This window comes from Musa acuminata, chromosome BXJ2-2, assembly GCF_036884655.1.
Source record: "Musa acuminata AAA Group cultivar baxijiao chromosome BXJ2-2, Cavendish_Baxijiao_AAA, whole genome shotgun sequence".
Taxonomy (NCBI): Eukaryota; Viridiplantae; Streptophyta; class Magnoliopsida; order Zingiberales; family Musaceae; genus Musa; species Musa acuminata.
In genome coordinates this window covers 25,921,407-25,943,560 of record NC_088339.1, presented here as the reverse complement: position 1 = coordinate 25,943,560, position 22,154 = coordinate 25,921,407, and the positions used below count along the sequence as shown (strand labels likewise).

The window sequence follows — 22,154 nt, the reverse complement described above, 5'->3', positions numbered from 1 at the left end:
ACGCTTTAAAGCTACCTTTGAGACATAGCTGGAGGCAGACATTAGCAAACCCAAATTATAGATCATATGTAATCATATAAATGCGTACAAGAATAGGCCACAGAAGAGTTACTGATGAAAGATATAAGCTGGTAGGATGTGTCATCCATCGATTGTCACCTTTTTTCGAGGGAGAAAGCTGCATCTTAGTAGCATCTTCAGCACCTGACACTTCTTCCCGTCATGATGAGAGTTTGATATTTCAGAGCTCAGTCATTTCCTCGCATGTAAATATTGTCTTCATCAGGTTGGCTGAAGTCAGCAGGATTTCGATTGATAACGCAGGTTATAGTCATGGGATCATAACTCAAAGGTCGGACTTGTTCACCCTTTCTGTTGATTCCAACCTGATCAGCCGAAACAATCTGCTTGGTATTTGTAGTCACAGATGGAGGGTTTTTGTTGTCTCTGTATTTTGTACTACTGGCTGAAGGAGCATCTATTTTGTCCATGTCATAGATGCAGAAAGATGGCAGTTCAGCAGAACACACAGCTTTAGAACCCAATGGTGCCAGAGGCTTGTATGAAAGAGTCATGTTTTCGTTTTGCAGCAAAGTCCCAAGAGCACCTATTCGAGGAAATGGATGGCAAGGGCTGCTGAAACCACCTTCGGTTTGATCATGAGCACAGTATCCAGTGGTGGATGGAATTTCCTGGGTCTTTCTATTTTTAACTCCAACTTCTGCTCCATGCATCTCACTGGATTGACGATTATAATTTAAGCGGGAGTCTTGGGTAATTCCTGTACAATTAATATCCCATGATGGACCTGACTGAGCTGCCTGATCAACTAGCCTAAGCAAATGCAACGCCGATACTGTTTCATTGTTATGCATATCTATCGGCCCTGCTCTTCCTGGATGGCACCTACTTGCTCGTTCCATGAGATATGATCTGCCTGGTAGAGCTATTCCATTTGTTGTTTGCTCGGATTTTCCTTCCCCATATGGGAGATTGGAGCTGGTTAAATTCACTGATTCCTGATAACCAGTCTTTTGAGGAACGATCTTCTGAGTTGTATCAAGAAATGAATCAAAAGGAACCATTTTCCCGTGATTGTGACAAGTATCAACTTTCCTTTTATTGACTCCAAATATTCTGCCATTTAACGATAGTGACGACATATCATGGATAGGTCCTCCACATGATCTCTGAGCTGAAACTCCCTGATTCTTTTGATATAATCCTGAATCTTGCATCCTCATTCTATCCCAAGAAGAAATTTGAAAAGAACTGGTTTTCTTAGAATCAACAGCAGAATGGTGAGTTGTACAGGGTTGGTATCCATCATATTGTGGAATTGCCAGAAAATCTGCAGCTTGTTGGTTCAGATCAATAAGGGCATGTTTCTGGAACTCGATAGCTTTGCAGGCTTCTGGTCCATACACGTCATTCTGGTTACCATGAGGAGCAGTAGGAATACAAAGTACTGTATCATTGGCCTGTCTCTGATATATTGCCTTTGGAAACTTGCTTCCACAATATCCAGTTACATTTGAATAAATTCCATGTCTCAACTCTCCATTCATCATTGACAACTCATGTTTGTTCATGTTAGAAACCTCAGCATTCATCATACTTCTTTCATGCTGGTTTTTAGCTAGGAGTTCAACAATATCCATTGGAATGTCATCCACAGTTTTCTTTTCAAGAGGCATCATGTTTCTTTGTTTCTTTATCACTTGTTTCTGCATTCAAAAACAAGCATGCACATGTGTGACGAAAAGAGAAGATTATTTATCATCAGTCACATTATTTGTTTCACTGAGAACTTATCAACAAAAAATGATATACCACTGAGACACAACGAGAAACTATGTTGAAAATATTGTAACCAGCAGAATATAAGAACCTAAAAGAGTATCAGCTTTCCCAAGAAGAATAAGCAAATACAGAGATTGTTCTGTCGATAACAGATCTAAAATTTAACTTTCCTGGTTATTCATTCTAATATAACATGCTACAGTTAATAAAAATGTCTACTAAATCACATGAAACTCAACACCGAAGAACAAAAAAAGATAATATGACCTAGTTAACAATGCACAGCATTCACATATATGATTTCTTCATAACAATTATTCGACTGCAACAGAATGAACTATAAGATTCTAAGATATACCATGCTTGAATACGAGGATGCCGAGACCTTTAACTAAAATCTCAAAAAGAGAATGAACAGAACAGAATATTTATCGCTACAAGAGGATTCTGTTCTTGTCAGTTGAAAACCATATGGAAAAGGAGCTAAAAAATAAAAGTAAATGAGCTGTCTGCTTTCTATATTTAGAAGGATAGACTTTGCATGCATACCTTTGAGCAGTTTATTTGGGAAGGATTTCTGTCCTTAACTTGAAACGCCTTCCTTTTCCTTCTATTGAATTCAGACTTCTGCTCACAACTCCTCTCTAGATTTTCAAGACAAGGGGGCAAAATATCTTCAGAAATTATGTTTCTCAGTTGAGGATAAACATTTTCAGGAGGTACATGTTTCACCGATGCATCTTTAGATATCAAATTTTCCAGCTGGGGCTTGAGGCAATGGGCACTTGGTTTTAGTCGAGTAAACTTACTTTTCTTCTCAACAGTACAACTTTTACTATATTTACTCACTCTAGAACCTTTTGAAAGAGGATCAGCATCCTTCTTTTTATGTGTACTGGGAGATGTAACAACCTTATTCTCTATGCGCTTGATTTCAGCATATCCTTTTCCAACAATGTTTTTCTTTCTTTGAGAATCATCAGTGACAATTTTCTTAGAAACCTTCTTTAGCCAATGCATTAGAGAAATTTCCTCATCTTTGCTGTGAGTAGCTTCTGTAGCATTAATAGGTTTCGCTGGTATCACTTTGCAATTCTGCCTGAAGAAATTGCCTTTTTTATAGTCTTCAGGATGGATTTCACATTTCCATTCATCTGATCTTTTGTGGCTCTTTTCACATGTATCCGCACTTCCTTTAAAAGTATGTATCTTTTTTGATATGTGTAACTCTTCATTTTTCATAATGTCCTCCAGCAAACGTAGCTTAAGAACCCTTTTTTGGGTCACTTTTCTATGTGAACTGCTAGACACACATTTCTGGTTTCGGCTAAAATACATGCCATCTGATAAATTCTTATTACCATATGATGCTTCATCATTGTTCTGGTCTAATGTCATCAAATCATAATTAGGGAGATTAGCAGCAGTAGTAGTTAGAACATCGTCTTCTGGGATGCAGAGATCAACCCCAACTAACTTTCTACTTTCTTTGGTCATGCCATCAGGCACTATATTTATGTTGCCTTTTGCAGTAATCCCTTCATCATCTTTGTTTTCACATGCTGCAAGATCAGTGCCTCTGAAAATTATAGTTGCATCAAAAAGCCCAATCCTCATACCTCCATTTGGTTCGGCACCAACCTTGGGAGAAGCATCATCAAAAAGAAGAGCTGCCTTAAACTTGTTTTCCTTATTTGTCGTGTTTCTTTTTTGGCTTTGTCCTGCTTGAAATTCTTCACCTTCAGCCACAGCAGTGATAGACTTGCATGAATGATTTTCTTTTTCTTCCGTTCTAAAATTTCTATATGTGAATACATGGTATCCTGTTAAGAGGAAGAAATGACCATGATGATTCATGAGAATTAATGAAATATGTATGACACAGTCACAAACCAGGTACCTTCTTTTGCCGCATCATCTGTTTTGGACTCATTATTTTTGTTGCCGTGATATGGTACTGGGCTATGTTCACCATGACTGACTTTGATAATACAGTCTGAAACTGGTCTCTCCTCCAGTATGACGGTTTCAAAAGACTGTTTAGGACCAGAAAAAAACAACCTTTTTGCATTGAGATCAAAAAGAAATATGGAGTTGTTTGTCTTCATATCTTCATTACATACATTTGTAAAGTTTGCACTTCCTGTTACATCAGCAGAAGCGCAAATTGTATGAAGACAGTTCAGGCAACTCCATCGCTTGAACTTAGAAACATGTAGTGGAGGCAGCATGCTTGAAAGTGCATCTGAACTTTCATTCCCGGCCATATATAATGGCCAGCAAATCTTTGCATCTCTCTTCCGAACACCAGCAACATAACCGCTGCTTGAAAGTAAATGCTTCAATCATTAAGTACTAAAGCAAGTAACAAGAAAGTAATATGTTATAAACAAGTTGATTTATGTTTCTTGCACTCAATACGTAAGCTACTCTGTTTTGTTATTCAATCACAGTTTTAACATTAACAAAATTGTAATTAAACCAGAATAAAGTCACTAAAGCAAATACGTTAGCAGCAATACAGCATTTCATTCATAATGCCAAGTTTTAAAAGAGTTTTGCATGCTAATTCTTGAGGAAGTAGATTAAACAGTTAAAAACAGGTGAATAGTGGGAATACCGGATGGTAAAATGGTTGCACTCATCTCCATCGTGCTTGCCATGAGTTACAAGTGCAGATTCCTTTCCTTCAGCATTGAGCTCCTTTACTGCTACTTCCATAGCTTGAAATAATGTTCAAAATCATCTCCAGCAGGTTGTATGAGTTTAGACTAGACCTGCTTCTTGCTGTAAATATGTGAATTAAGAATGTAACTTAAGCTACCATAATTCCAAGCAGCAGTCACATCAGACTTATTTAGTGTAAACGCTGCAAAATAGTTTAAATATCGATGAGATATAATAGAAGATCCAGTCCCATGTACATGTATATTATCATGCATCAGAAAAATAGCTGGTCAAAATTGATTGTTCCTTTTCCAAGGTATTCACATTACAACAGCTTATAAAAAACATACCGAGGTTGAATACATTAAATAAGGATTTATGAAAGTATAATCCACTTGTTTACAAAAGTTGCTTAAATTAATCAGCTGATTTGTCATTTACATAGTACAAAACTGTATATAATTAAAAACAATTAAAAATTCTCAATGAAGATTCTAACTCTAACATAGTTAAGATTTAGTCATGACTCAATTATATAAGATTAATGATAATTGCTTTGATTCATGATATTGCAGATTTCCGCAATAATGCAACAGAATAAATTGAAAAGAGGAAACAAAAGCATGAGAACAACATTCCAAAAAGAACTTTGATGGACCACGGCCACACCGCTTATCACAGCAAACTCATGGAAGGAGAAGGAAAACTTGTGCTTACAGAATAGTACATTGCCAACATGAAGGTGAAAACAAACAATGTGTATATTACTGAATGGACCGACTAACTTAAAGCAGTCCCCAATTACACAAAAAAAACAAGCTATTAATCACAAGATGTTTAAATTTATTTATAATCAAGTCAGACTCACTCTGGTATTAATTTTGCATCTTCAGCAGAGAAGTGGAGCTGTTTGACCAGCTCAACAGAAACTGAACAAGTCACACGCACTTAAGAAAAGATAGCGTTTTAATTACCATAAGAATATCAAACTTGCAACATGAGAAATAAGAGAAACAATATTTTGAAGTTCCATTCATGATGAGAATTAAGGTCATGACATCAAGCAACCTCTGCCTGTTGAAAACTAATCATAAAAAAAATGAGCCAAAATCAGTAAATAAACTGTTACTTTAGACTTAGGACAAACAATGATGCTTTCTTTAGGGGAAGTAGGGCTAACAGGGGCTTTATCCAACTTCCCATAATAATATACAACCATAACCTAGGTTAAATAGTGGGCACATCAATTCAAGCCAGAACAGGAAGATCATCATACAAAGCAAGATGAGTACAAGCTGCAGTAAACAAGCTCTATAAAAATCAAAGTTTCCTACATAAAATGATAAAAGTGGCAAGAAAGACGCAACGTGATACACCTCATCTAACCCATGCTTTGCCGACCACCCACCTCCGAAAATGAACGGACAGGCCAAGAGATCCTACGGCCCAACAATGAGCCGCAATCCACATGAGAAAAGAAGACTCCTTCACGCCCATTTTCTAGACCACATCCCTAATCGTACTACAAACAGTAGACCTAACAAGAAACAATCCCAGAAGCCAACACCCATCAATCACAAACAAAATTTCGGAACAAAGTTAAGCGATAGACGAGAGGTGAACAAGAAAGGGAGAAAAAAAATCTGAACTTGAACTCGAACCTGGGCAAAGAATGAGTACCTTCTACGAGGAAGCCGAACGCGAACTCTCTTGCTTCTTCCACTGCGATTCAGCTTTCAATCTTCAGCCAAACCGAAGGCTAGCTCGGGGCAAGAGAGACGGGAGGGATCAGCGAGTGTTCGATCCGGAAACCCAAGCTCTTTTGGCCTAGGGCTTTCCATGCGGGAGAGAGGGAATCTATGAACGACAAAAGCAGGAGATATAGTACACCTCCATTGAATTAAAAGAGTGTCTATACGCGACATGTCATCCGCACCCATCATATGTGCTTGCGTGCGTCCCTAACCCTAACCCTACCCCGAACCCCGGTTGAGGTTTGCTGTCGTTGGTGGTGCGACTGGGACATATGATAGTTTGATGTTTCGAGCAGGCGAATCTACCACTGGACATTGATGGCGCGGTAGAAAGGAACCAAATCCATGGGAGGTTGGTGTTGGATTCTTGTTTGGCTCCTCTTGTGGGGCCCGATGAAAAAGGTTATGGTCTCGAGTGAGTGGCTGATGCAGCTCTGCTTTCTTTTTCCCTTTGTTGCATGGATCCGAGTCTCTGAAGGGTGTTCCTATTTCTTCCCTGAATTACTTTGGGCATTCGTAGATCCATAGACTGCTAAGTCATCTTCTTCGTTAGCTTCACAGTGGTCTGAGGTATGAAGATAGCATCGAAGTGGTGATAAAACTGAAAGGGAGCCATTTACCTTCTCAGGGAGAAGAAAAGTGGATACAAACAGCTCAGCGACGATGGGACTCCAAAGGAGCCATCTGCGTGTAGCATCCAATCATCCAGAAATGTGGTGTTATTCTCTTGCAGAGCTTTATGCCAAAGCATGCGAGAATGGGAGTATGACAGTAGAGTTGGTGTAACCCATGTGCTCCCATTCAGCTGCACTGGTTTCTTTCTTCTTCCTTTAGCCACAGATTGGAGACCCGATCACTTCAGCTTTCATGAGTGGATTCTGCTGTGTTCTCCCTTAAAAAATGCCTCCGGTTGGTCGAGACAGATAGTACATACACGACGGTGGAGCAGCCACCTTCTGCTGTTTTGAGCTGTCTGTCGATGCAAGCAACTCCTCGTCAGCTTTGTCGTCGGAGTCATCAGCTTCCTCGCCCATGACCTGAGGGATTCCAGATCGAGGTATCTCCTACTCACTGCAGCAGATAAAGAGCACCAAGGAGATGGATGTTGTAGAGAAGGAGCATCGTCCTTGCACCGGAGCCATCAAGATCATACAACATCTGCACGAGATACTGTTCAAGAAAACACACGTACATAGAGATCAGTAACTATAGTCGAGCCACCATGACCTTTCTCTCGATGCAGGTTGGACCATCACGCACTATAAAGTGTAGTGGAGATACATCCCTAGCTAGCAGAAACGCCTCGGAAGCGCAAGTCGACGAAGCAGGAGAGGAGACGAGGAAGAGAGCGACCGGAGAAAGCCTGAAGAGATAAAAGAGTTGCGTACCTTTGGTCATGTGGAGGATCTCGTGCTTAAAGGTGGCGGCTTTGCTCACCGGTGGCCACGGCGACCGTGGAGTGATCGGCACATGCTTGCACCGCTGCGTGCCACAGGACGAGCACAGCCTTACTGTGTGGAATAGTTAGTACAGTTAAGATAAAAATATTGAGGCGAAGTTACTTTAAAATATATATCATAAGCAATAATTTTGTGATTGAGGCATAAATGTGTTATTGTTAGTAGGTTTTGAATTTATTCGAATTTTTAATGAGAAATAGAAAGACTCACTAGCAGCAATAGAAAATTTTAAGTAGCTGATTGTTTAACTGAAAATTTAAATAGGTATATAAAGATCCTGTAGCCAATCTTAAATAATAGCGGAACACTATGATGACATGTTTATGAGAATTAAGTTTAATTGGTTGAATTTATCATGTCAACTAAATCAAATTGACAAAATAATCTTTTATTTTTTTTCCTATATTTTCACATGTTAGGAATTAAAAATCAAAATAATTTCTCGTATGCTCCCCTTATCGTTATTAAGTAGGAAAAAGAAGTAAAGAAGGTTAACCAAATAAAATTATATATATACATCGATTAAGCATACGGTCGATAAAATTAGATTTTGCAGCATATGTACATAAGGCTTTAAACCCAAAATACAATCAATAGTCAATTACCAAACAGTAGCAACATCATCATAACAATCAACAAGCAACCTGAAGATGATGAGCATTTAGTTGACTTCCATAATTAAACTGATGTCTCACTTATATTACAAGCAATGCATCACTCGGCTGCATTCACGTTGATGTTTTCACATTATGATGTGTTTCAAGATGCTAAAATAACTTCTAAACTCCATACAAATTTGGCAGCTGATATGTTGCTCTACAGCAAAGGAGTTCTCCACCATCCAACTGAAAAAAGTTGGGCACTGTGAATTTTAAGGTGGGTTGTAATATCTGATTACAGAAATGTTTCCTGGTTTACAGACATCTAGACATAGTAAAAACTTGGTCATTAATGGAAATCCCGCAATAGTTCGCCGTATATACAGATACAAGAAGCAGGATCATATTTCGCCCCGATAGCCTCCTGAACCAAAGTAGTCCCTTTTAGAACCAGCAATAGCCATGGATTTCTGATGCTCCAGTTTTGGGCAGTCTCGGATTCGATGACCAAGCCCACCACAGTATGCACAACCTTTTACTCCACTAGCATCAGTAAGAGCATCACCATCTTCCATCGGGTCATTAAGCTCTGCCAATACTGGCGGAATTCTTTGTTTTGCTTCTTGCAAGAGGTGCTTCAAGTCGAGGAGTGTCGTCTCTGTTTGGTTCTTGTTTATGAATGTTGTTGCTATTCCTGTTTTGCCACACCTTCCGGTTCGGCCGATCCGATGGACGTAATTCTCAATTTCAGCAGGCATATCATAGTTGATCACATGCTGGATGTCAGGAAAATCAAGGCCCTTGGAAGCAACATCTGTAGCAACCAATACATCCTTCTTGCCAGATTTGAAGGATGCAATGGCATATTCTCTTTCTTCCTGGTCCTTGCCACCATGAATGGCAACGGCCTCAACTCCCTTAAGAAGCAGATACTCATGAATGTCATCCACATCTGCTTTATTCTCACAGAAAATCAAGACAGGAGGAGGTGTCTTTTGGAGGCATTCAAGAAGATATACAATTTTAGCCTCTTGTTTCACATACTCAACCTCTTGAATGACATCAAGGTTTGCTGCTCCGGCTCTTCCCACGTTGACTGTCACAGGTTTCACCAGAGCACTTTTTGCAAAGTTTTGGATCTTCTTTGGCATGGTAGCAGAGAAGAGTAGGGTTTGTCTTTGGGCTTTAAAATGGTCAAAAACCTCCCGTATGTCATCCTCAAAGCCCAAGTCCACCAGCCTATCAGCCTCATCCAGTGTCAAGTACCTGTAGCAAAAATGTGAGATCACATAAATGAATAGGAAGATGGCTCAGTCTTCGTATATTTCAACCCAAACAAAAAGGTCAGATATTAGAAAAAGAGGAGGAGAGAGGGGGTGGTTGTTGCAATTGTTCTGATAATATATGTGAGAATCTGTGCTGCCTTTGCATAAATGATACAAGGATCTAAAAATATTTATTAACCACAAATAAATTTTCCAGTGCAGGTAGAAGGAATAATCCATATTTTTCTGAAACTATCATTAATTATACCATGTTCTACTGAAATGATTGCCTTGATTCACACACTTATATAACTTAGGGATGTTTGCTTCCAAATTATTCAGTAAATTGATCCAAGAAAGCTTAAATTTTTTTTTAAAAAAAACTACTTATTAAATAAAAATATTTCTTTTAGAAATCACTTATTCTTAACAAGCTTTGGAAAATTACAAAACTAGCTCTTATATTTTCCAAAGCTTCACAAGTAAATAGTTCTTGTATTGTTCTGCGAGATGGGGATAAAAGACTTCATATTTGTCCACATGGTTAGGCTGGCCCGGTGACTAAAGATTACTACTGGAATTTGCTGTCTATTAGTTTGACTAGTAACATTTTCCATTAACAAATATCAGTAACATGAAACAATCCATATAGCCAACCACAAGAAAGAAGTAAAGGACGTTGATGAGAAAACTGGAAAAGATTCAGAGCTGACCATTGGCAATACAATCAAGAAGTATATTTTAAGAGATGTCTTTTTCCTTGCCTGTATATAGTGTTTGTATTCAAAGGTAATTAAGGCTGCAAGTGACAGTATGTGGAATAACTTCTTAGCATTATGATATGGGAAATCAATAATCTTATGATTCCACAATAAGCTAATTGTATTAGATTCTACAGCATAGCTAACAGTAATTTAAAGTTCTAATCAGACTGTTATTAACACCAGCTTCACAAAGTTCGTTCGTAGAATAGTCATTATTTATTATCTGACAATGTATAGGTCAGATATTGACGTTGTCATCTAATTCCAGAATCATAATTTCATTTATGTTGACTCAACGTCAGTTCATGAAGCTCTCTACTTGATCATTTCCGCCCATGTACAAAAAAATTAGTGTAATGAAAAGCTAGAAGATGATGTCCGAGGAATCAACAAAAAAGAATGGTGTGCCACACTACACAACTTTCCTATCGAGTATAAGGGTGTCCAAAGAGTGCTGGCAATAGTTTTTCCGACTGAAGAATCTAAATATGAAGAAAATACCTCAAAAGTTCTTGTCAATCATACAAGTCAATGAAATTAAAATGAAAGGCAAATTTCATGGCTGACCAAATATTGCTCGAACTTACATGGTAAAGAAGTAATCCAACCAAACTCAAAACTGGAATAAAATGCTACCATTCAGAGAAAACCTGTCAACAATGTCATGAGGAAGTCCAGTGCAGGAGGATCATAGAGCATGAAAGAATATCATTCAAGAACTCTTGGTTAGATTAATACTGTAGGTACAGTTAATCAGTAACAGCGAAGCATTCGCACAAGAATAATTCAGAAATTCAAAACATATGTGAAGACAAATATTCTTAAGACAATTATCATAATTAGCAGTTTGCTAATTATGATGCAACAATACCTGCAATTATCAAGATTCATCTTCTTCTTTGCAAGCAAATCTTTCAATCTCCCTGGAGTAGCCACAACAATATGCACCCCTTTCTTCACAACTTCCAGCTGCGACCTCATATCGACGCCGCCAATACATAGCAGCGGCCTCAGCTCCGGGTATCCATGATCCCGCAGCGGAACAAGGAACTGCTCCACAACCTCATACGTCTGTCGCGCGAGCTCCCTCGACGGGCATACCACAAGCCCAAATGGGCCCTCTCCAGGGACGATCGGCATCATGACCTCCTCCTGCAATGCCGTCATAATCAACGGGAGAACAAAAACCAGCGTCTTTCCCGAGCCAGTGAACGCGATCCCGATCATATCCCGCCCCGCTAGGATCACCGGCAGTCCCTGCACCTGGATCGGCGTCGGCTGGACGATTCTCTTCTCTTTCAATTTCTTGAGGATGGGCTCGGGGAGGCGCATGTCGCGGAAGTTCTTGATGGGGGGAGGCACGTTCTCGCCCTCGACGAGGATGTGCCACTGGCGGCGGATGGCATCGGCGTGGCGAGCGGGCATGCGGCGTATGGCGAGCGGCGGCTTCCACCCGGTGGGGATGGGATCGGTGTAGGTGATGCCCTTCGCCAGCTCGCGGACGGACATGAGTGTTTTGCGGTCGGATAGGTGTTCGATCATCTCCTTTTCCTGCTGGACGAGCTGCTCGGTGGGGCTGATCTCGGGGAGATCGCGCTTCAGCTGGGAGGCCTTGACAAGGAGGCTTGGCTTGGCCTCCGCGAGGGCCTGCGGGCGGTTGGCGGCGTCGGAGTCCCCGGCGGAGGTGGGGCGGCCCTTGCGCTGGAGGATCTTCTGGGCCTCTATGGCTCGGCGCTTCTTGACGGGGATGTAATCCTCGTAATCGTCGTCGTCGTCGTCGGGTTCGGCGGTGGACGGAGGGGGCTTCGGCGGCGCGTCGGCGGAGGCCATGGCGGTGGGCTCCAAGAAGAGAGGGGCTTGGGGGAAGACGGAGATGGATCGAGGAGGCGGCGCTGTGCGCTGATGTCGATGAGGGAGGCGGCCTGTAAAGGGGGATTGGGAAGTAAGCAGGATCGGAGCCGGGATGTATATAAATAAATATATATATATATATATATATATATATATATCACACATTTATTAAATATTAGTGTATATGTACATTTTATGTGACAATATTTTCGTATTTTTCGTATAAATTTATGCTAGCATATTTATCCATGTAAATAAATATCCATATAATCAATCTCATGACTTATAGCAAAAATAAATAAATAAACTAAAAATATCCAAGACAATTTACCTATAAAAGCTGTTCATAATTGGTTTACCTGCCAACAAAAAATTTACATGCGATGGAAGTGTTATCACATGACTTACAGGTTTTGAGTGGCTAATTTGCATATTAGCTATTGTACTTTTATCCTATTAGTATTAGGATTTTCGTGTTTGAAAATTTTACATGGGATGAAAGTGAAATAAATGAAAGTTGATAAGAATATTATAAGTAAAAAAGTAATTTTAATATTATTTCTTTTTATTTTATCAAAATAAAAACATCTTAGTTGAATATGAAATTGGTCGAAAAATTTTATTTTTGTCAATCATTTTCATAGTGATCCAAAATGTTATTGTCATGTCTTATATTTTTTTTTGTTAATGTATCCGATAACATTAGGACAAATAGAGTTATTTGTTTTGTATATAGAGAGAGATTACAATAGCATCCAAGCAAAAATTATAAAATTGTAATACGTAATTAGCATGGGTTTAGCATGAATTTATTCAAATTATATATATAATTTTTATTTAAAAATAAAAAATTATGAAAATTACTATTTAGGTTATATTTATTAAAAGACTGAAGTAAGTTAGACCAACTTTATCATGTCATATTTATTAATGAGTTGTGTCACACTTAATTATTGAATTGACTCAAAACTCATAAATAATATAAAAATAGAAAAACTAATGACATCATCATGTATATCATATTTGTATGATACATTAAGAGATTGAGATGAGTTAAACAAACTGTATATTGTTACTCTTGAAAAAGATTTGTATTACACTCCATATATAATCAAAATCAAAATAAAATTACGTTACTCCTAATTACGCTGTCGAATGTAGCCGTTCATCTTAAATTTTAACCATCAAATGAAAATATGATATAAATAGGCACTTTACTGATTTTAGGGATTTTTATAGTAAGTCCAATATGTTGCATCATTTTGATAAAATTTGTCCAAAAAACATAAAAGTTATTTTTTTTTTATTATTTTTATATTTATATACATATTTTTTAGGTCCAATATAATGAAAGTGAATTGAATATTTTGAAAAAGATGATAAAATATAAATATAAGTGATTTTTGTGAGTAAATTACCCAGAAATATATTACAGGATCATATCACCGCCGTCTTGTGACGTACATCCACAAATTTCCCTACAATAAAAATCTTCCTTTTCTTGGATCGGACGGCCCGACATCGAGAACCTATGAATTTTAACCGCACGATCTCTTCTCGAGAGAATGACCGTCCGATCGCCTCTTCGACCTAAATCTGTCCGTCGAAATATTAGAATTCGATTTAAAAGTAGAGAGGGAGAGAGAGAGAAAGCACTTCGCTTCTTCCTCCCCCTTCTCATCTCCTTGTGCTCGAAAGATTTCCCGCACCCGAATAAAAAATCCACCTTTATCCCCCGCCCTCCACCACCCGTCGCTGCTCCTCTCGGTGGATCTCTGCCGTTTAATTCCCTCTCCGACGCCGGAGATCTTCCGAGGCTCCACGGGACCTTCTTTGGTCTCCACCTCCGGCGATCTGCGGGATTTCCAGTGCTCGATCCAAGTGATCTCCAGCCGTTGGGCATCTGTGCGGGTTCAGATTTTTAAGGAGGACCCGAATTCTGGAGGGGACCTTTGGCAGTTTTCTCGAATTGGTCCTTGAATCGGCGATTGACGACTCCGATGGAGCAAAGTGTTCAACCTGTTGCGTCGGCGTCGACTGATTTCCCTCCAAGAAAGCTCGTCCGCCAGCTGGATTTCACGGCCGCGGCTTGTTGCGGAGCCCCGCCTTCGGCGGGCGTACCGGTGGTCCTTGATCCACCGCAGCAACTGCAGCAGCAGCGGCAGCAGCAGCAGCAGCAGCAGCAACGACCGCCGTGGCCCACGCCGGATCCCTTGAGCCCCTCTGTTCCTTCAAATTCTGTGGCTGCGTGAGTTAATATCTAACGGGCTTTTTGAAATCACTATGGATTTGCGCAAATCTTCTAAATCTTAGGTTAGGTTTTGGGAGCTTGAGTTTCTACCTTCTAAGGTTATATGGCGAAGGATGGCCATGAGAGTTTCTCCGCTCCGTCTGAAACTGTCCCTGCAGTGCTCTTATGTTAAGATTCCTCGTCTTTTAATTCGGAATGCAATTCGAAATATAATGCATCAGAAATGTCCTTTTTTGTTTTCATTCGTTTGTTTGTTTGTTCTTTGTATTTGAGTGTTCTTTTACTTCGGACTACAAGCTTAAATCTTGTTAGATTTGGACATCTTGGCCAGTATTTAATGATGCTAATAATGATGGATTTATAGTGATAAGATTCATCCGTATATTTCATATATGTCATTTAGGACACAGGAGTCTTTCAAAAGTACACTATTAATTCTTACGATTACAGTTGAATTAGACTGTCTTCTACAGTAGATGAGAACTTTGAAATTGATTACTCTTTTTTATCAACCTTCTGCTTCTTTTCAGTCATAGTTTTTAGTGGCTAATATGTCTGCTTTCGTCCCTTCAACATATTTCTCTAAATGCCCAGGGTATATCAAGCATCAAAGTTTATTCCGAGATATTCTTGTATTGAACATGCTGCAATCTATTAGTTACATTAGTACATCCATATTTTTTCAGTGACATGCAAGTCTTGGGAGGGATACCTATTAATATTCTCGGAGGCATGACTAGCAGTAGAGAAGCTTTTATCTTTACCTGATGTCTCTGTGTATTATTGCTTTTTGTTGCAAAGAAGGGCTCACTATCTTACAACCAACCTCTCCAGGAAGCCAGCATCACCCAAATCAAGGCCACGACCATTACATGATGCAAAAGATGGTACTCCAACAAGAAAGAAGAACTGCAACTGCAAACACTCAAAATGCTTGAAGCTGTAGGTGGAATTAACTTTTGTTATGAAAGTTTTTGTCGTCTTCTTAGTTTCATTTTTTTCATGATAAGATTATGGTGTGTTAACACTTGAATGGCATAGTTACTTCTTTGAGATCATCTATAGTCTAAGGATTGCACAGATGACCAAGAATGCCATAAAACATCATGCCTTGTGGCAGGATAGGACCCCAAAAAAGGAAATCTGTTGTAAATATTGTCAGAAATTATCATCTGTGTCTCTGTTATGCTCCTTTAATCCCTGTCCTCTAGAAGATTTTTTCAAGTAGTTAATTACTAAGACTTCTTAGTTCACTAGCTGCTTCTTACAGCCAAAACAACCATGGAATTTCTGACTTGATGCTTATGCTGCAGCGGTAATTTGCAATTGGTATCTTGATTGTGACCCATATTCAGTGTTACAATATCTCATAGCATTAGTTAACTACCACTTAAGATGGTCATTGGATAGATTGACTGATTAAACCTTACTAGTGCAGTAATTGCTACACGGTGATTTCATGTATATGGTTCATCAAGTGCAGGCCTATGTAACACATATTCCTAGACCTCCCATCTAGACAAACACAGAACTCACACAACTTAAATTGTTACATAGCACTTATTGCTATTTTAGCTACACTTAATTGTAGTAGTCGCAGAGTGTTGTACTTCGGTTGTATGAGCTATGATGTATTATGGTGCCTTCCCTGTCTGATTTCTCTGACTGAGAATTAGCATGGTAAATATTGGATGTATTATGATTATTGATATTCATTAATGGAAAACAGATTTCTGATAAGTCAGGCATGCAACTTGATTATTAATTAATTATGTAAGCGAAGTTCATATGCTAGTGAATTTGTCAGTTTTTGTTGGTAAATTAGTCATATATAAAATTCTTCCTTGTGGTACCTTTAGAAACTAAATCTTGGGTTATGAATAACTTGTTTCCCAAGGAAGTTGTAGATGACTCATGAATAATGTGCAGAGAGAGTTCAATAATCGTTTGAATAATTCTGTCTAATTCATTACCCTTATCTCTAGTTTTTTAATTAAGGATAGATACATCGCAAGAATCCCACTTGATGAAAATAATTAACGAAAAATGCGGGAAAATCTCTAGGTGCTTACTCTGTTTGATAGGTTTTATGCCAGAAGGAGTATTGGTTATTTACTTGCTCGTCTAAAATGAATTTTGCTGTGCACTCCAGATAAGGAAAGTTTATGCCTGCAGTCTTGCAGCTAAATGCTTCACAAATATGGAATGGGGACATTAAGTTTCTTTACTATGCTAGAGTTTCTATTTTGCTAGTCGCTTGAAAATTTCAGTGAATATGCAAATACTACTACTAGATATTTTTGTCCCGTTCATGCTGAGTTCTGTCTTTTGTGGTATAAAACATAGTCTTGCAATTAAGTGCTTGATATTATGGTTTTATTTATATGTCCTCTTGTAAACTAGCATATTGTCCTTATATTAACGTTTTCATTATTGCATGCTTAGGTACTGTGAGTGTTTTGCGTCTGGAGTTTATTGTGATGGCTGCAACTGTGCAAACTGCTGTAACAATATCGAGAATGAAGCTGCCAGGCGTGAGGCTGTTGAAGCTACTCTAGAGCGCAATCCTAATGCCTTCAGGCCTAAGATTGGAAGTAGCCCACACACACTGCGGGATAGCAGGGTATGTAGTTAATATCCTAGAATAATTAAATAATTGGTTTGTTTCACAAGGTGTGACATTCAAGATATTTGGCACATTTGGTGATTGGGTCTTATATTATACTCTGCAAGTAATGACAAATTTTAGCAATTGCGTCCTATGATAACAACAGATTATTGTGAGTTTTGAGCAACTTAGCAATTGTTCTCAGAAAAGAACAATTATATTTTTTGATATTGATGGCTTGTATATGCTCTCAAGGTGGTGATAGGTGATGAGAAATAAGTGATTAGTTCAGAGGACATGTTCGTGAAGTTCTCAATCTTCTGCAAGTCAAACAGGCAATTAAGTGATCACGAAAGTTTTGTTTATCTTGTTCTATAAAAAATATGTTTTAGGACTCCTATATAAAATCCTTTTAAGCTACTTTCAGGATAAGAAATAAAAGTTCCATTTTGCCTAAAGGAATTTTTTTTAATATATGTGCTAATTACTAATATTAATATGTTTATATTTGCTAGGATGAGGCAGGAGAACTTCCTTTAGTGGGAAAGCACAATAAAGGATGCCACTGTAAGAAGTCTGGTTGCCTCAAGAAATACTGCGAGTGCTTCCAAGCCAACATTCTTTGCTCTGATAATTGTAAATGTATGGACTGTAAGAACTTTGAAGGGAGTGAAGAGAGGAAGGCTCTTTTTCGGGGTGATCATGGGAGCATTCTTTACATGCAGCAGGCAACCAATGCAGCCCTGAATGGGGCTATTGGTCCCTCCGGGTTCATGTCTCCCTCAGCACCAAGGAAGAGAAAAAACCAAGTGCTGTTAGCTGGTGCATCAGTAAAGGATCAACCCACTCAAAGGCTTGCACAAATTCCACAGGTAATTTTTTGATATTTGCAATATTATAGAGATTATTTTGTTATTTTACTTGTTATTTCCATGAAATTGGTACTAAATAATCAGACAAAAATTTATTGTTCACTTCAAATTTTGCATTGCATGGATTGATTGAAAATCTGGATGATTGCCCATGCGATGGCTAAGTTAACTTTGTCCAAAGGGCTTTTCTGACAGGCATTTATAGGCAATGAAAGAAGATGTAACAGTGATTTATTGTCACTCTTCTGACTTGCACATGACTGCTTGATTAACCTTTGCCGGACTTTACATTGGAGAATAATTTTTATCATTGTTGTTACCAATGCTACTCTGCATTTATTAGGCTAACGCTTCAGCATCGGGCTCTTCTTTTGCTTCCATTCCTGTGGCTTGTGCTATTAATACTGCTCCTGCGGCATCCACTAAGGTCACTTACAGGTTAAAGTCAATCTACCAATAGTTTTCTTCTTTATTTAATTAATCTTGTTTGTGGAACTTTTGAATTGTTGTTTTTTTGTGCCTTCAAGGTTTAATTTTTGTTGGTCATCTGAAGGTCTCTTCTAGCAGACATAGTTCAACCTGAGCACGTTAGGGATCTGTGCAAGCTTTTGGTGGTAGTGTCTGGAGAGGTTGCCAAAACATTTTCCGGTATGACTGCCACAGTAATTGACAGTTTTCAATAACTGATTCATACAGTATTCTGGTACACTTTGGACTATCAATTTGAGTAATATTGCTGCAGAATAGAACAAGCTAAACATGCAAACACCTCCATCCTATGTCGGCTTGCAACTGTTATGTTACCCATGTCACCACAAAAAACTGTTCCATGACACATTAAAAAAAAAAGAAGTGGACAGTCATGATTCTTTCATTGTTTACATATTTAATTATTGAAAACCGTTGCAGTATAGGACAAGTTAAACATGCTTACATCTCCATCCTATGTCAGCTTGCAACGGTTATGTTACCCATACGTGACACATATCAAAAGAATGAAGTGGACAGTCATGAGGAGAATTTTGTTCTTCCATTGTTCACATATTTAATTATTCGAAACTAACCCAGTCATTCTAATGCTTTATGTATTTTTTTCATAAAGGAAAAAGAGTTTTTGAATATATTTCTTCGTTCTGTCTTAAATTCTTTACTAGATTATTTATTTTCTTCTGGAAATTTTATAAAAACAGTTGTTATGCTTCTTTCTTTCTATGCATTTTCTATTTGCTGACCTATTATTATCTTGAGCTCTGTTGATTCATTTGATATTTTTACTTTCTGATCATACACTTGGATTCTGAATATATAGTAACCATTGTTTGGTTCTTGTTAAATTGCAAGTAATGCAACCGTCAGAATGCTACTGTTCCATTGAAACATATCTTATATGGTAATGAACAAAGTCCGATGCTGGGGCCTGGTGAATGTGCTCATCGAGTAGCCTTCTAGAATGTTGACTACTTCTCTCTTTCTGGACATCAAAGTCAGAGAAAATCTATATTTTGTAAATTAGCATGGAAGATACAAGGTGCAGGATTTTCTGATAAATGGGGGTTTGAATCGTAATTTTACTAAAAACATTGGTTGTGAAATAAAATACTTCAACAAATGCATGTTTCATCAGTGTTTGTGCGGAACTTAATATAGTATATAATTAATTATTTTGGAGTTTCATGAATGCTAGAATTTAAGATACTTCGGTCGAAAGATTTGGTTTTAGCGATATTGGTGTTGACCAATTTCTACTTGATCAAAATTTTCTTTTGCCTAACATATGCTGATTTTGTTGGCTATATGTTGCTGCTGAGTCTGAATTTGGGTTCTTTATGGGTCATTTACCTTTGATTCCGTCAAATCCTTATTCTCTGACGTAAAATGTTTCAGACAGAAGAGTTCAGGAGAGGTTAGAAGAGAAGGAAGGTCAAGATGAAAGCTCTCTCAGACCACCAAATCATGACAGAGATCAGAGTCAGAAAGATCCAGACATGCAGAATGCATTAGTGGATGAGTATTCAAGTGGAATTCCTATAGACAAAACTAACACCGAAGAGTCTGGATCTGATTCTGGGGATGGACAGAAGGGTGAACGGTCGATGTCTCCTGGTACACTGGCACTGATGTGCGATGAGCAAGACACAATTTTTATGGCATCTCGAGCTACTGGTACAGCTCCAAGATCTTCCAACGACCAGAGCATGTCAGAGGTCTATGCGGAGCAAGAAAGGTGTGTATTAATGGAGTTCAGAGACTATCTCCACAAGCTAGTTACCTATGGACGAATGAAAGGTAAACATTTTCTCCTTGTGCCGTGGTAGTAGAGATAAATAGTTTTAACTGAGTCTGCTGATTATGTCATTTCAGAATGACCATGGATCATTTTGTTCTTTCATCTATGTTTGTTTCTTCTGAAATTTGAAGTGTCTTTTGACCACGAAAGGTGGACATTTGTTTTATGTGAAATCTTTGTTTTGACCGTTTGTCTTGCCCAGATTCTGAACCTGATTCTGTCATCCAAGTGTTTTTTCTGTTGTTATCAGAAAGATGTGATCTTTTTATTATCCCCAGTTAGCCTGTTTGAATGTTTGGGAAGTATTAGTATCAGGATAATCTTGTTGTGAGGAATGACTCATTTTGCTATTAAGTTGAAATTCTAAAATGGCAACTTCATGCAGTTTTGAGAGTCTCTTTCTCTAACCTGAATTGACACAAAAGTCATTATGTGATAAAGTGTCTCAGTTATAATGAAAATCATTTTCCCTCGATTGTCCAAAGGTGCCATTGAATAATGATGTTTTAATTATTTAGACTAAGCAGTATACAATTTCTTGTTTTTGCATTGCTAGTTCAGATCCGATGCTTTCTTCTCTGACGTGTTGCAGAAGAGAAGTACTCATCCATGTCTGCAAAGTATGAAACACCTTATCATATGGAATCAGCTCAAAATGCCGCTGCTAGGACTACAATGCCAACTGCTATGGAGATGCCTCAGATGTTGAAACCAATCCCTGCTTATCCTAATAAGCATACTCCTATCAGACAAGCAGCCATAGGAAATGGCGACATCAAACCTAAGATTGAGAAATCGGATACGTGAACAAGTAAGCAAGTCTCAGAACCCATCACTGCCTCATTCTATAATATTCTGATATGCTGCTGGAAGCATATATTAACTTTTTTCTTTCTTCATTTTTGTTGCAATTTATAATTAGTCTATTAGAATTGACATCAATTGATCATTTGCTTTTCCTTAGTTGATCATCTCTTTGCTTTTTATCTGTTCATCAGGTCCTTCTTATTGGAATCTTGCTTCCGGATATTGCTCACATTTTTAATCGAAGCCTGTGACATCATAAGGAATCTGAGGGGGCTGCATACATGGTAATAAAGCATGCCTCTGAACATAGTAGATGGATGATTCATAGTTGAAATGACAGAGTTTGGCAAGCAGGTTGCTTTTTAGACCTGAAGATGACGGTTTAGTGCAGGTGCTATTAGCTACAGGTCTCCAAGTCTTCTTTAGTCATTCATATTTTTTTGATGTATTTGATGCTTCAACTGAAGTAGAGGATGGTTCATCACCACTTGATGATGTCTGACTCCCATGTATCGGCTATAATGTCACTCAAATTTCAATGTATCCGAACATTTAGGGAAATGTAACAATTGAGATTCTAAAGCCAATTGAATTGGCGAAAAGTAATTTTGAAGTGATGGAAGCTCAAACTTCCCTTAAAACTACTACACATGGCTTGTGAGACGTTTTGTCTGCTGCTGCCTTCACAAGCCTGTCACTCTTATCTTCTTTGGCTATTATTGTTACGCTCTGTTACGATTTCACTCACTCACCAAATAAATTGTATCGTGCATGAATCACTATCCCAAAATTCATTGTATAGGATTACAAATCATCATTAGTTATCATTGGGTTACATTTCATGTAGTTTTGATTCAACCAAACTGATAAATCTATTAGCTCGATAATTATACTTCAAGCTCAAATAACAATGTGGCAGCATTATCATTAAGAAAAAATGAGTTTCAATGAAAGATTGAGTCACGTGCACATCTATCAAAAACGGAATATAAGGAGAGGAGAATATTTTTATTTATATTATAAAATATTTTTTTCTTAAATCTATATAAAAATTATTATTTTACTATTAATCGAGGCTCGTTACTGTTTTACTCAAAATTCTCACTTTCATTAAAATACGTCTTCTCCATTTCCAAGGGATATTAATCCCCGATGTCCAAATTCAT

General features: G+C 38.2%; 3 protein-coding genes and 1 long non-coding RNA gene across 8 annotated transcripts; 2 read left to right on the top strand and 2 right to left on the bottom strand.

Moving 5' to 3' along the window:
* Positions 1-41: 41 nt before the first annotated feature.
* Positions 42-6,408, bottom strand: LOC103975966 (uncharacterized). Of its 4 annotated transcripts, XM_009391123.3 has the most exons (6): positions 6,151-6,408; positions 4,424-4,590; positions 3,927-4,125; positions 3,704-3,839; positions 2,353-3,626; positions 42-1,727 (listed from the first exon to the last, which is right to left on the bottom strand). In XM_009391123.3, the coding sequence occupies exons 2-6, from the start codon at positions 4,522-4,524 to the stop codon at positions 249-251; spliced, it is 3,189 nt and encodes a 1,062-aa protein (XP_009389398.2). In that variant the 5' UTR covers positions 4,525-4,590; positions 6,151-6,408; the 3' UTR covers positions 42-248. The 4 variants fall into 4 exon arrangements, with proteins under 4 accessions (XP_009389398.2, XP_064951973.1, XP_009389396.2 ...); XM_065095901.1 differs by having other exon boundaries at positions 3,704-4,125; positions 4,424-4,672; XM_009391121.3 differs by having other exon boundaries at positions 3,704-4,125.
* Positions 6,409-7,063: 655 nt separating this feature from the next.
* Positions 7,064-7,824, top strand: LOC135605611 (uncharacterized). Its single transcript, XR_010484461.1, has 2 exons — positions 7,064-7,281; positions 7,468-7,824. It is a non-coding gene; the product is annotated as an uncharacterized LOC135605611 (long non-coding RNA).
* A 706-nt stretch (positions 7,825-8,530) lies between these two features.
* Positions 8,531-12,264, bottom strand: LOC135605610 (DEAD-box ATP-dependent RNA helicase 35-like). The gene is made up of 2 exons (XM_065095900.1): positions 11,184-12,264; positions 8,531-9,549 (listed from the first exon to the last, which is right to left on the bottom strand). Exons 1-2 carry the CDS (start codon positions 12,140-12,142, stop codon positions 8,685-8,687), a joined length of 1,824 nt encoding a protein of 607 aa, XP_064951972.1. The 5' UTR covers positions 12,143-12,264; the 3' UTR covers positions 8,531-8,684.
* A 1,575-nt stretch (positions 12,265-13,839) lies between these two features.
* Positions 13,840-21,632, top strand: LOC135605608 (protein tesmin/TSO1-like CXC 5). 2 transcript variants are annotated; one of them, XM_065095898.1, is made up of 9 exons: positions 13,840-14,411; positions 15,249-15,356; positions 16,860-17,037; positions 17,538-17,894; positions 18,238-18,332; positions 18,448-18,542; positions 19,779-20,180; positions 20,774-20,992; positions 21,180-21,632. In XM_065095898.1, exons 1-8 carry the CDS (start codon positions 14,164-14,166, stop codon positions 20,986-20,988), a joined length of 1,698 nt encoding a protein of 565 aa, XP_064951970.1. In that variant the 5' UTR covers positions 13,840-14,163; the 3' UTR covers positions 20,989-20,992; positions 21,180-21,632. The 2 variants fall into 2 exon arrangements, with proteins under 2 accessions (XP_064951970.1, XP_064951971.1); XM_065095899.1 differs by lacking the exon at positions 21,180-21,632 and having other exon boundaries at positions 14,028-14,411; positions 20,743-20,949.
* Positions 21,633-22,154: the final 522 nt, after the last annotated feature.

What these genes read in the sequence shown, in the direction of transcription:
- LOC103975966 (XM_065095901.1), bottom strand. Translation starts at nt 4,524, where the DNA reads ATGGAAGTAGCAGTAAAGGAGCTCAATGCTGAAGGAAAGGAATCTGCA. An exon ending in TGCAACCATTTTACCATCCG is followed by an intron (nt 4,126 to 4,423) that starts GTATTCCCACTA and finishes ACTTTCAAGCAG; the next exon opens with CGGTTATGTTGCTGGTGTTC. An exon ending in CCCAAATAAACTGCTCAAAG is followed by an intron (nt 1,728 to 2,352) that starts GTATGCATGCAA and finishes TTTTGAATGCAG; the next exon opens with AAACAAGTGATAAAGAAACA.
- LOC135605610 (XM_065095900.1), bottom strand. Translation starts at nt 12,142, where the DNA reads ATGGCCTCCGCCGACGCGCCGCCGAAGCCCCCTCCGTCCACCGCCGAA. An exon ending in ATGAATCTTGATAATTGCAG is followed by an intron (nt 9,550 to 11,183) that starts GTATTGTTGCAT and finishes TTTTTGCTACAG; the next exon opens with GTACTTGACACTGGATGAGG.
- LOC135605608 (XM_065095898.1), top strand. Translation starts at nt 14,164, where the DNA reads ATGGAGCAAAGTGTTCAACCTGTTGCGTCGGCGTCGACTGATTTCCCT. An exon ending in GGCTTGCACAAATTCCACAG is followed by an intron (nt 17,895 to 18,237) that starts GTAATTTTTTGA and finishes TGCATTTATTAG; the next exon opens with GCTAACGCTTCAGCATCGGG. An exon ending in TCCACTAAGGTCACTTACAG is followed by an intron (nt 18,333 to 18,447) that starts GTTAAAGTCAAT and finishes GGTCATCTGAAG; the next exon opens with GTCTCTTCTAGCAGACATAG.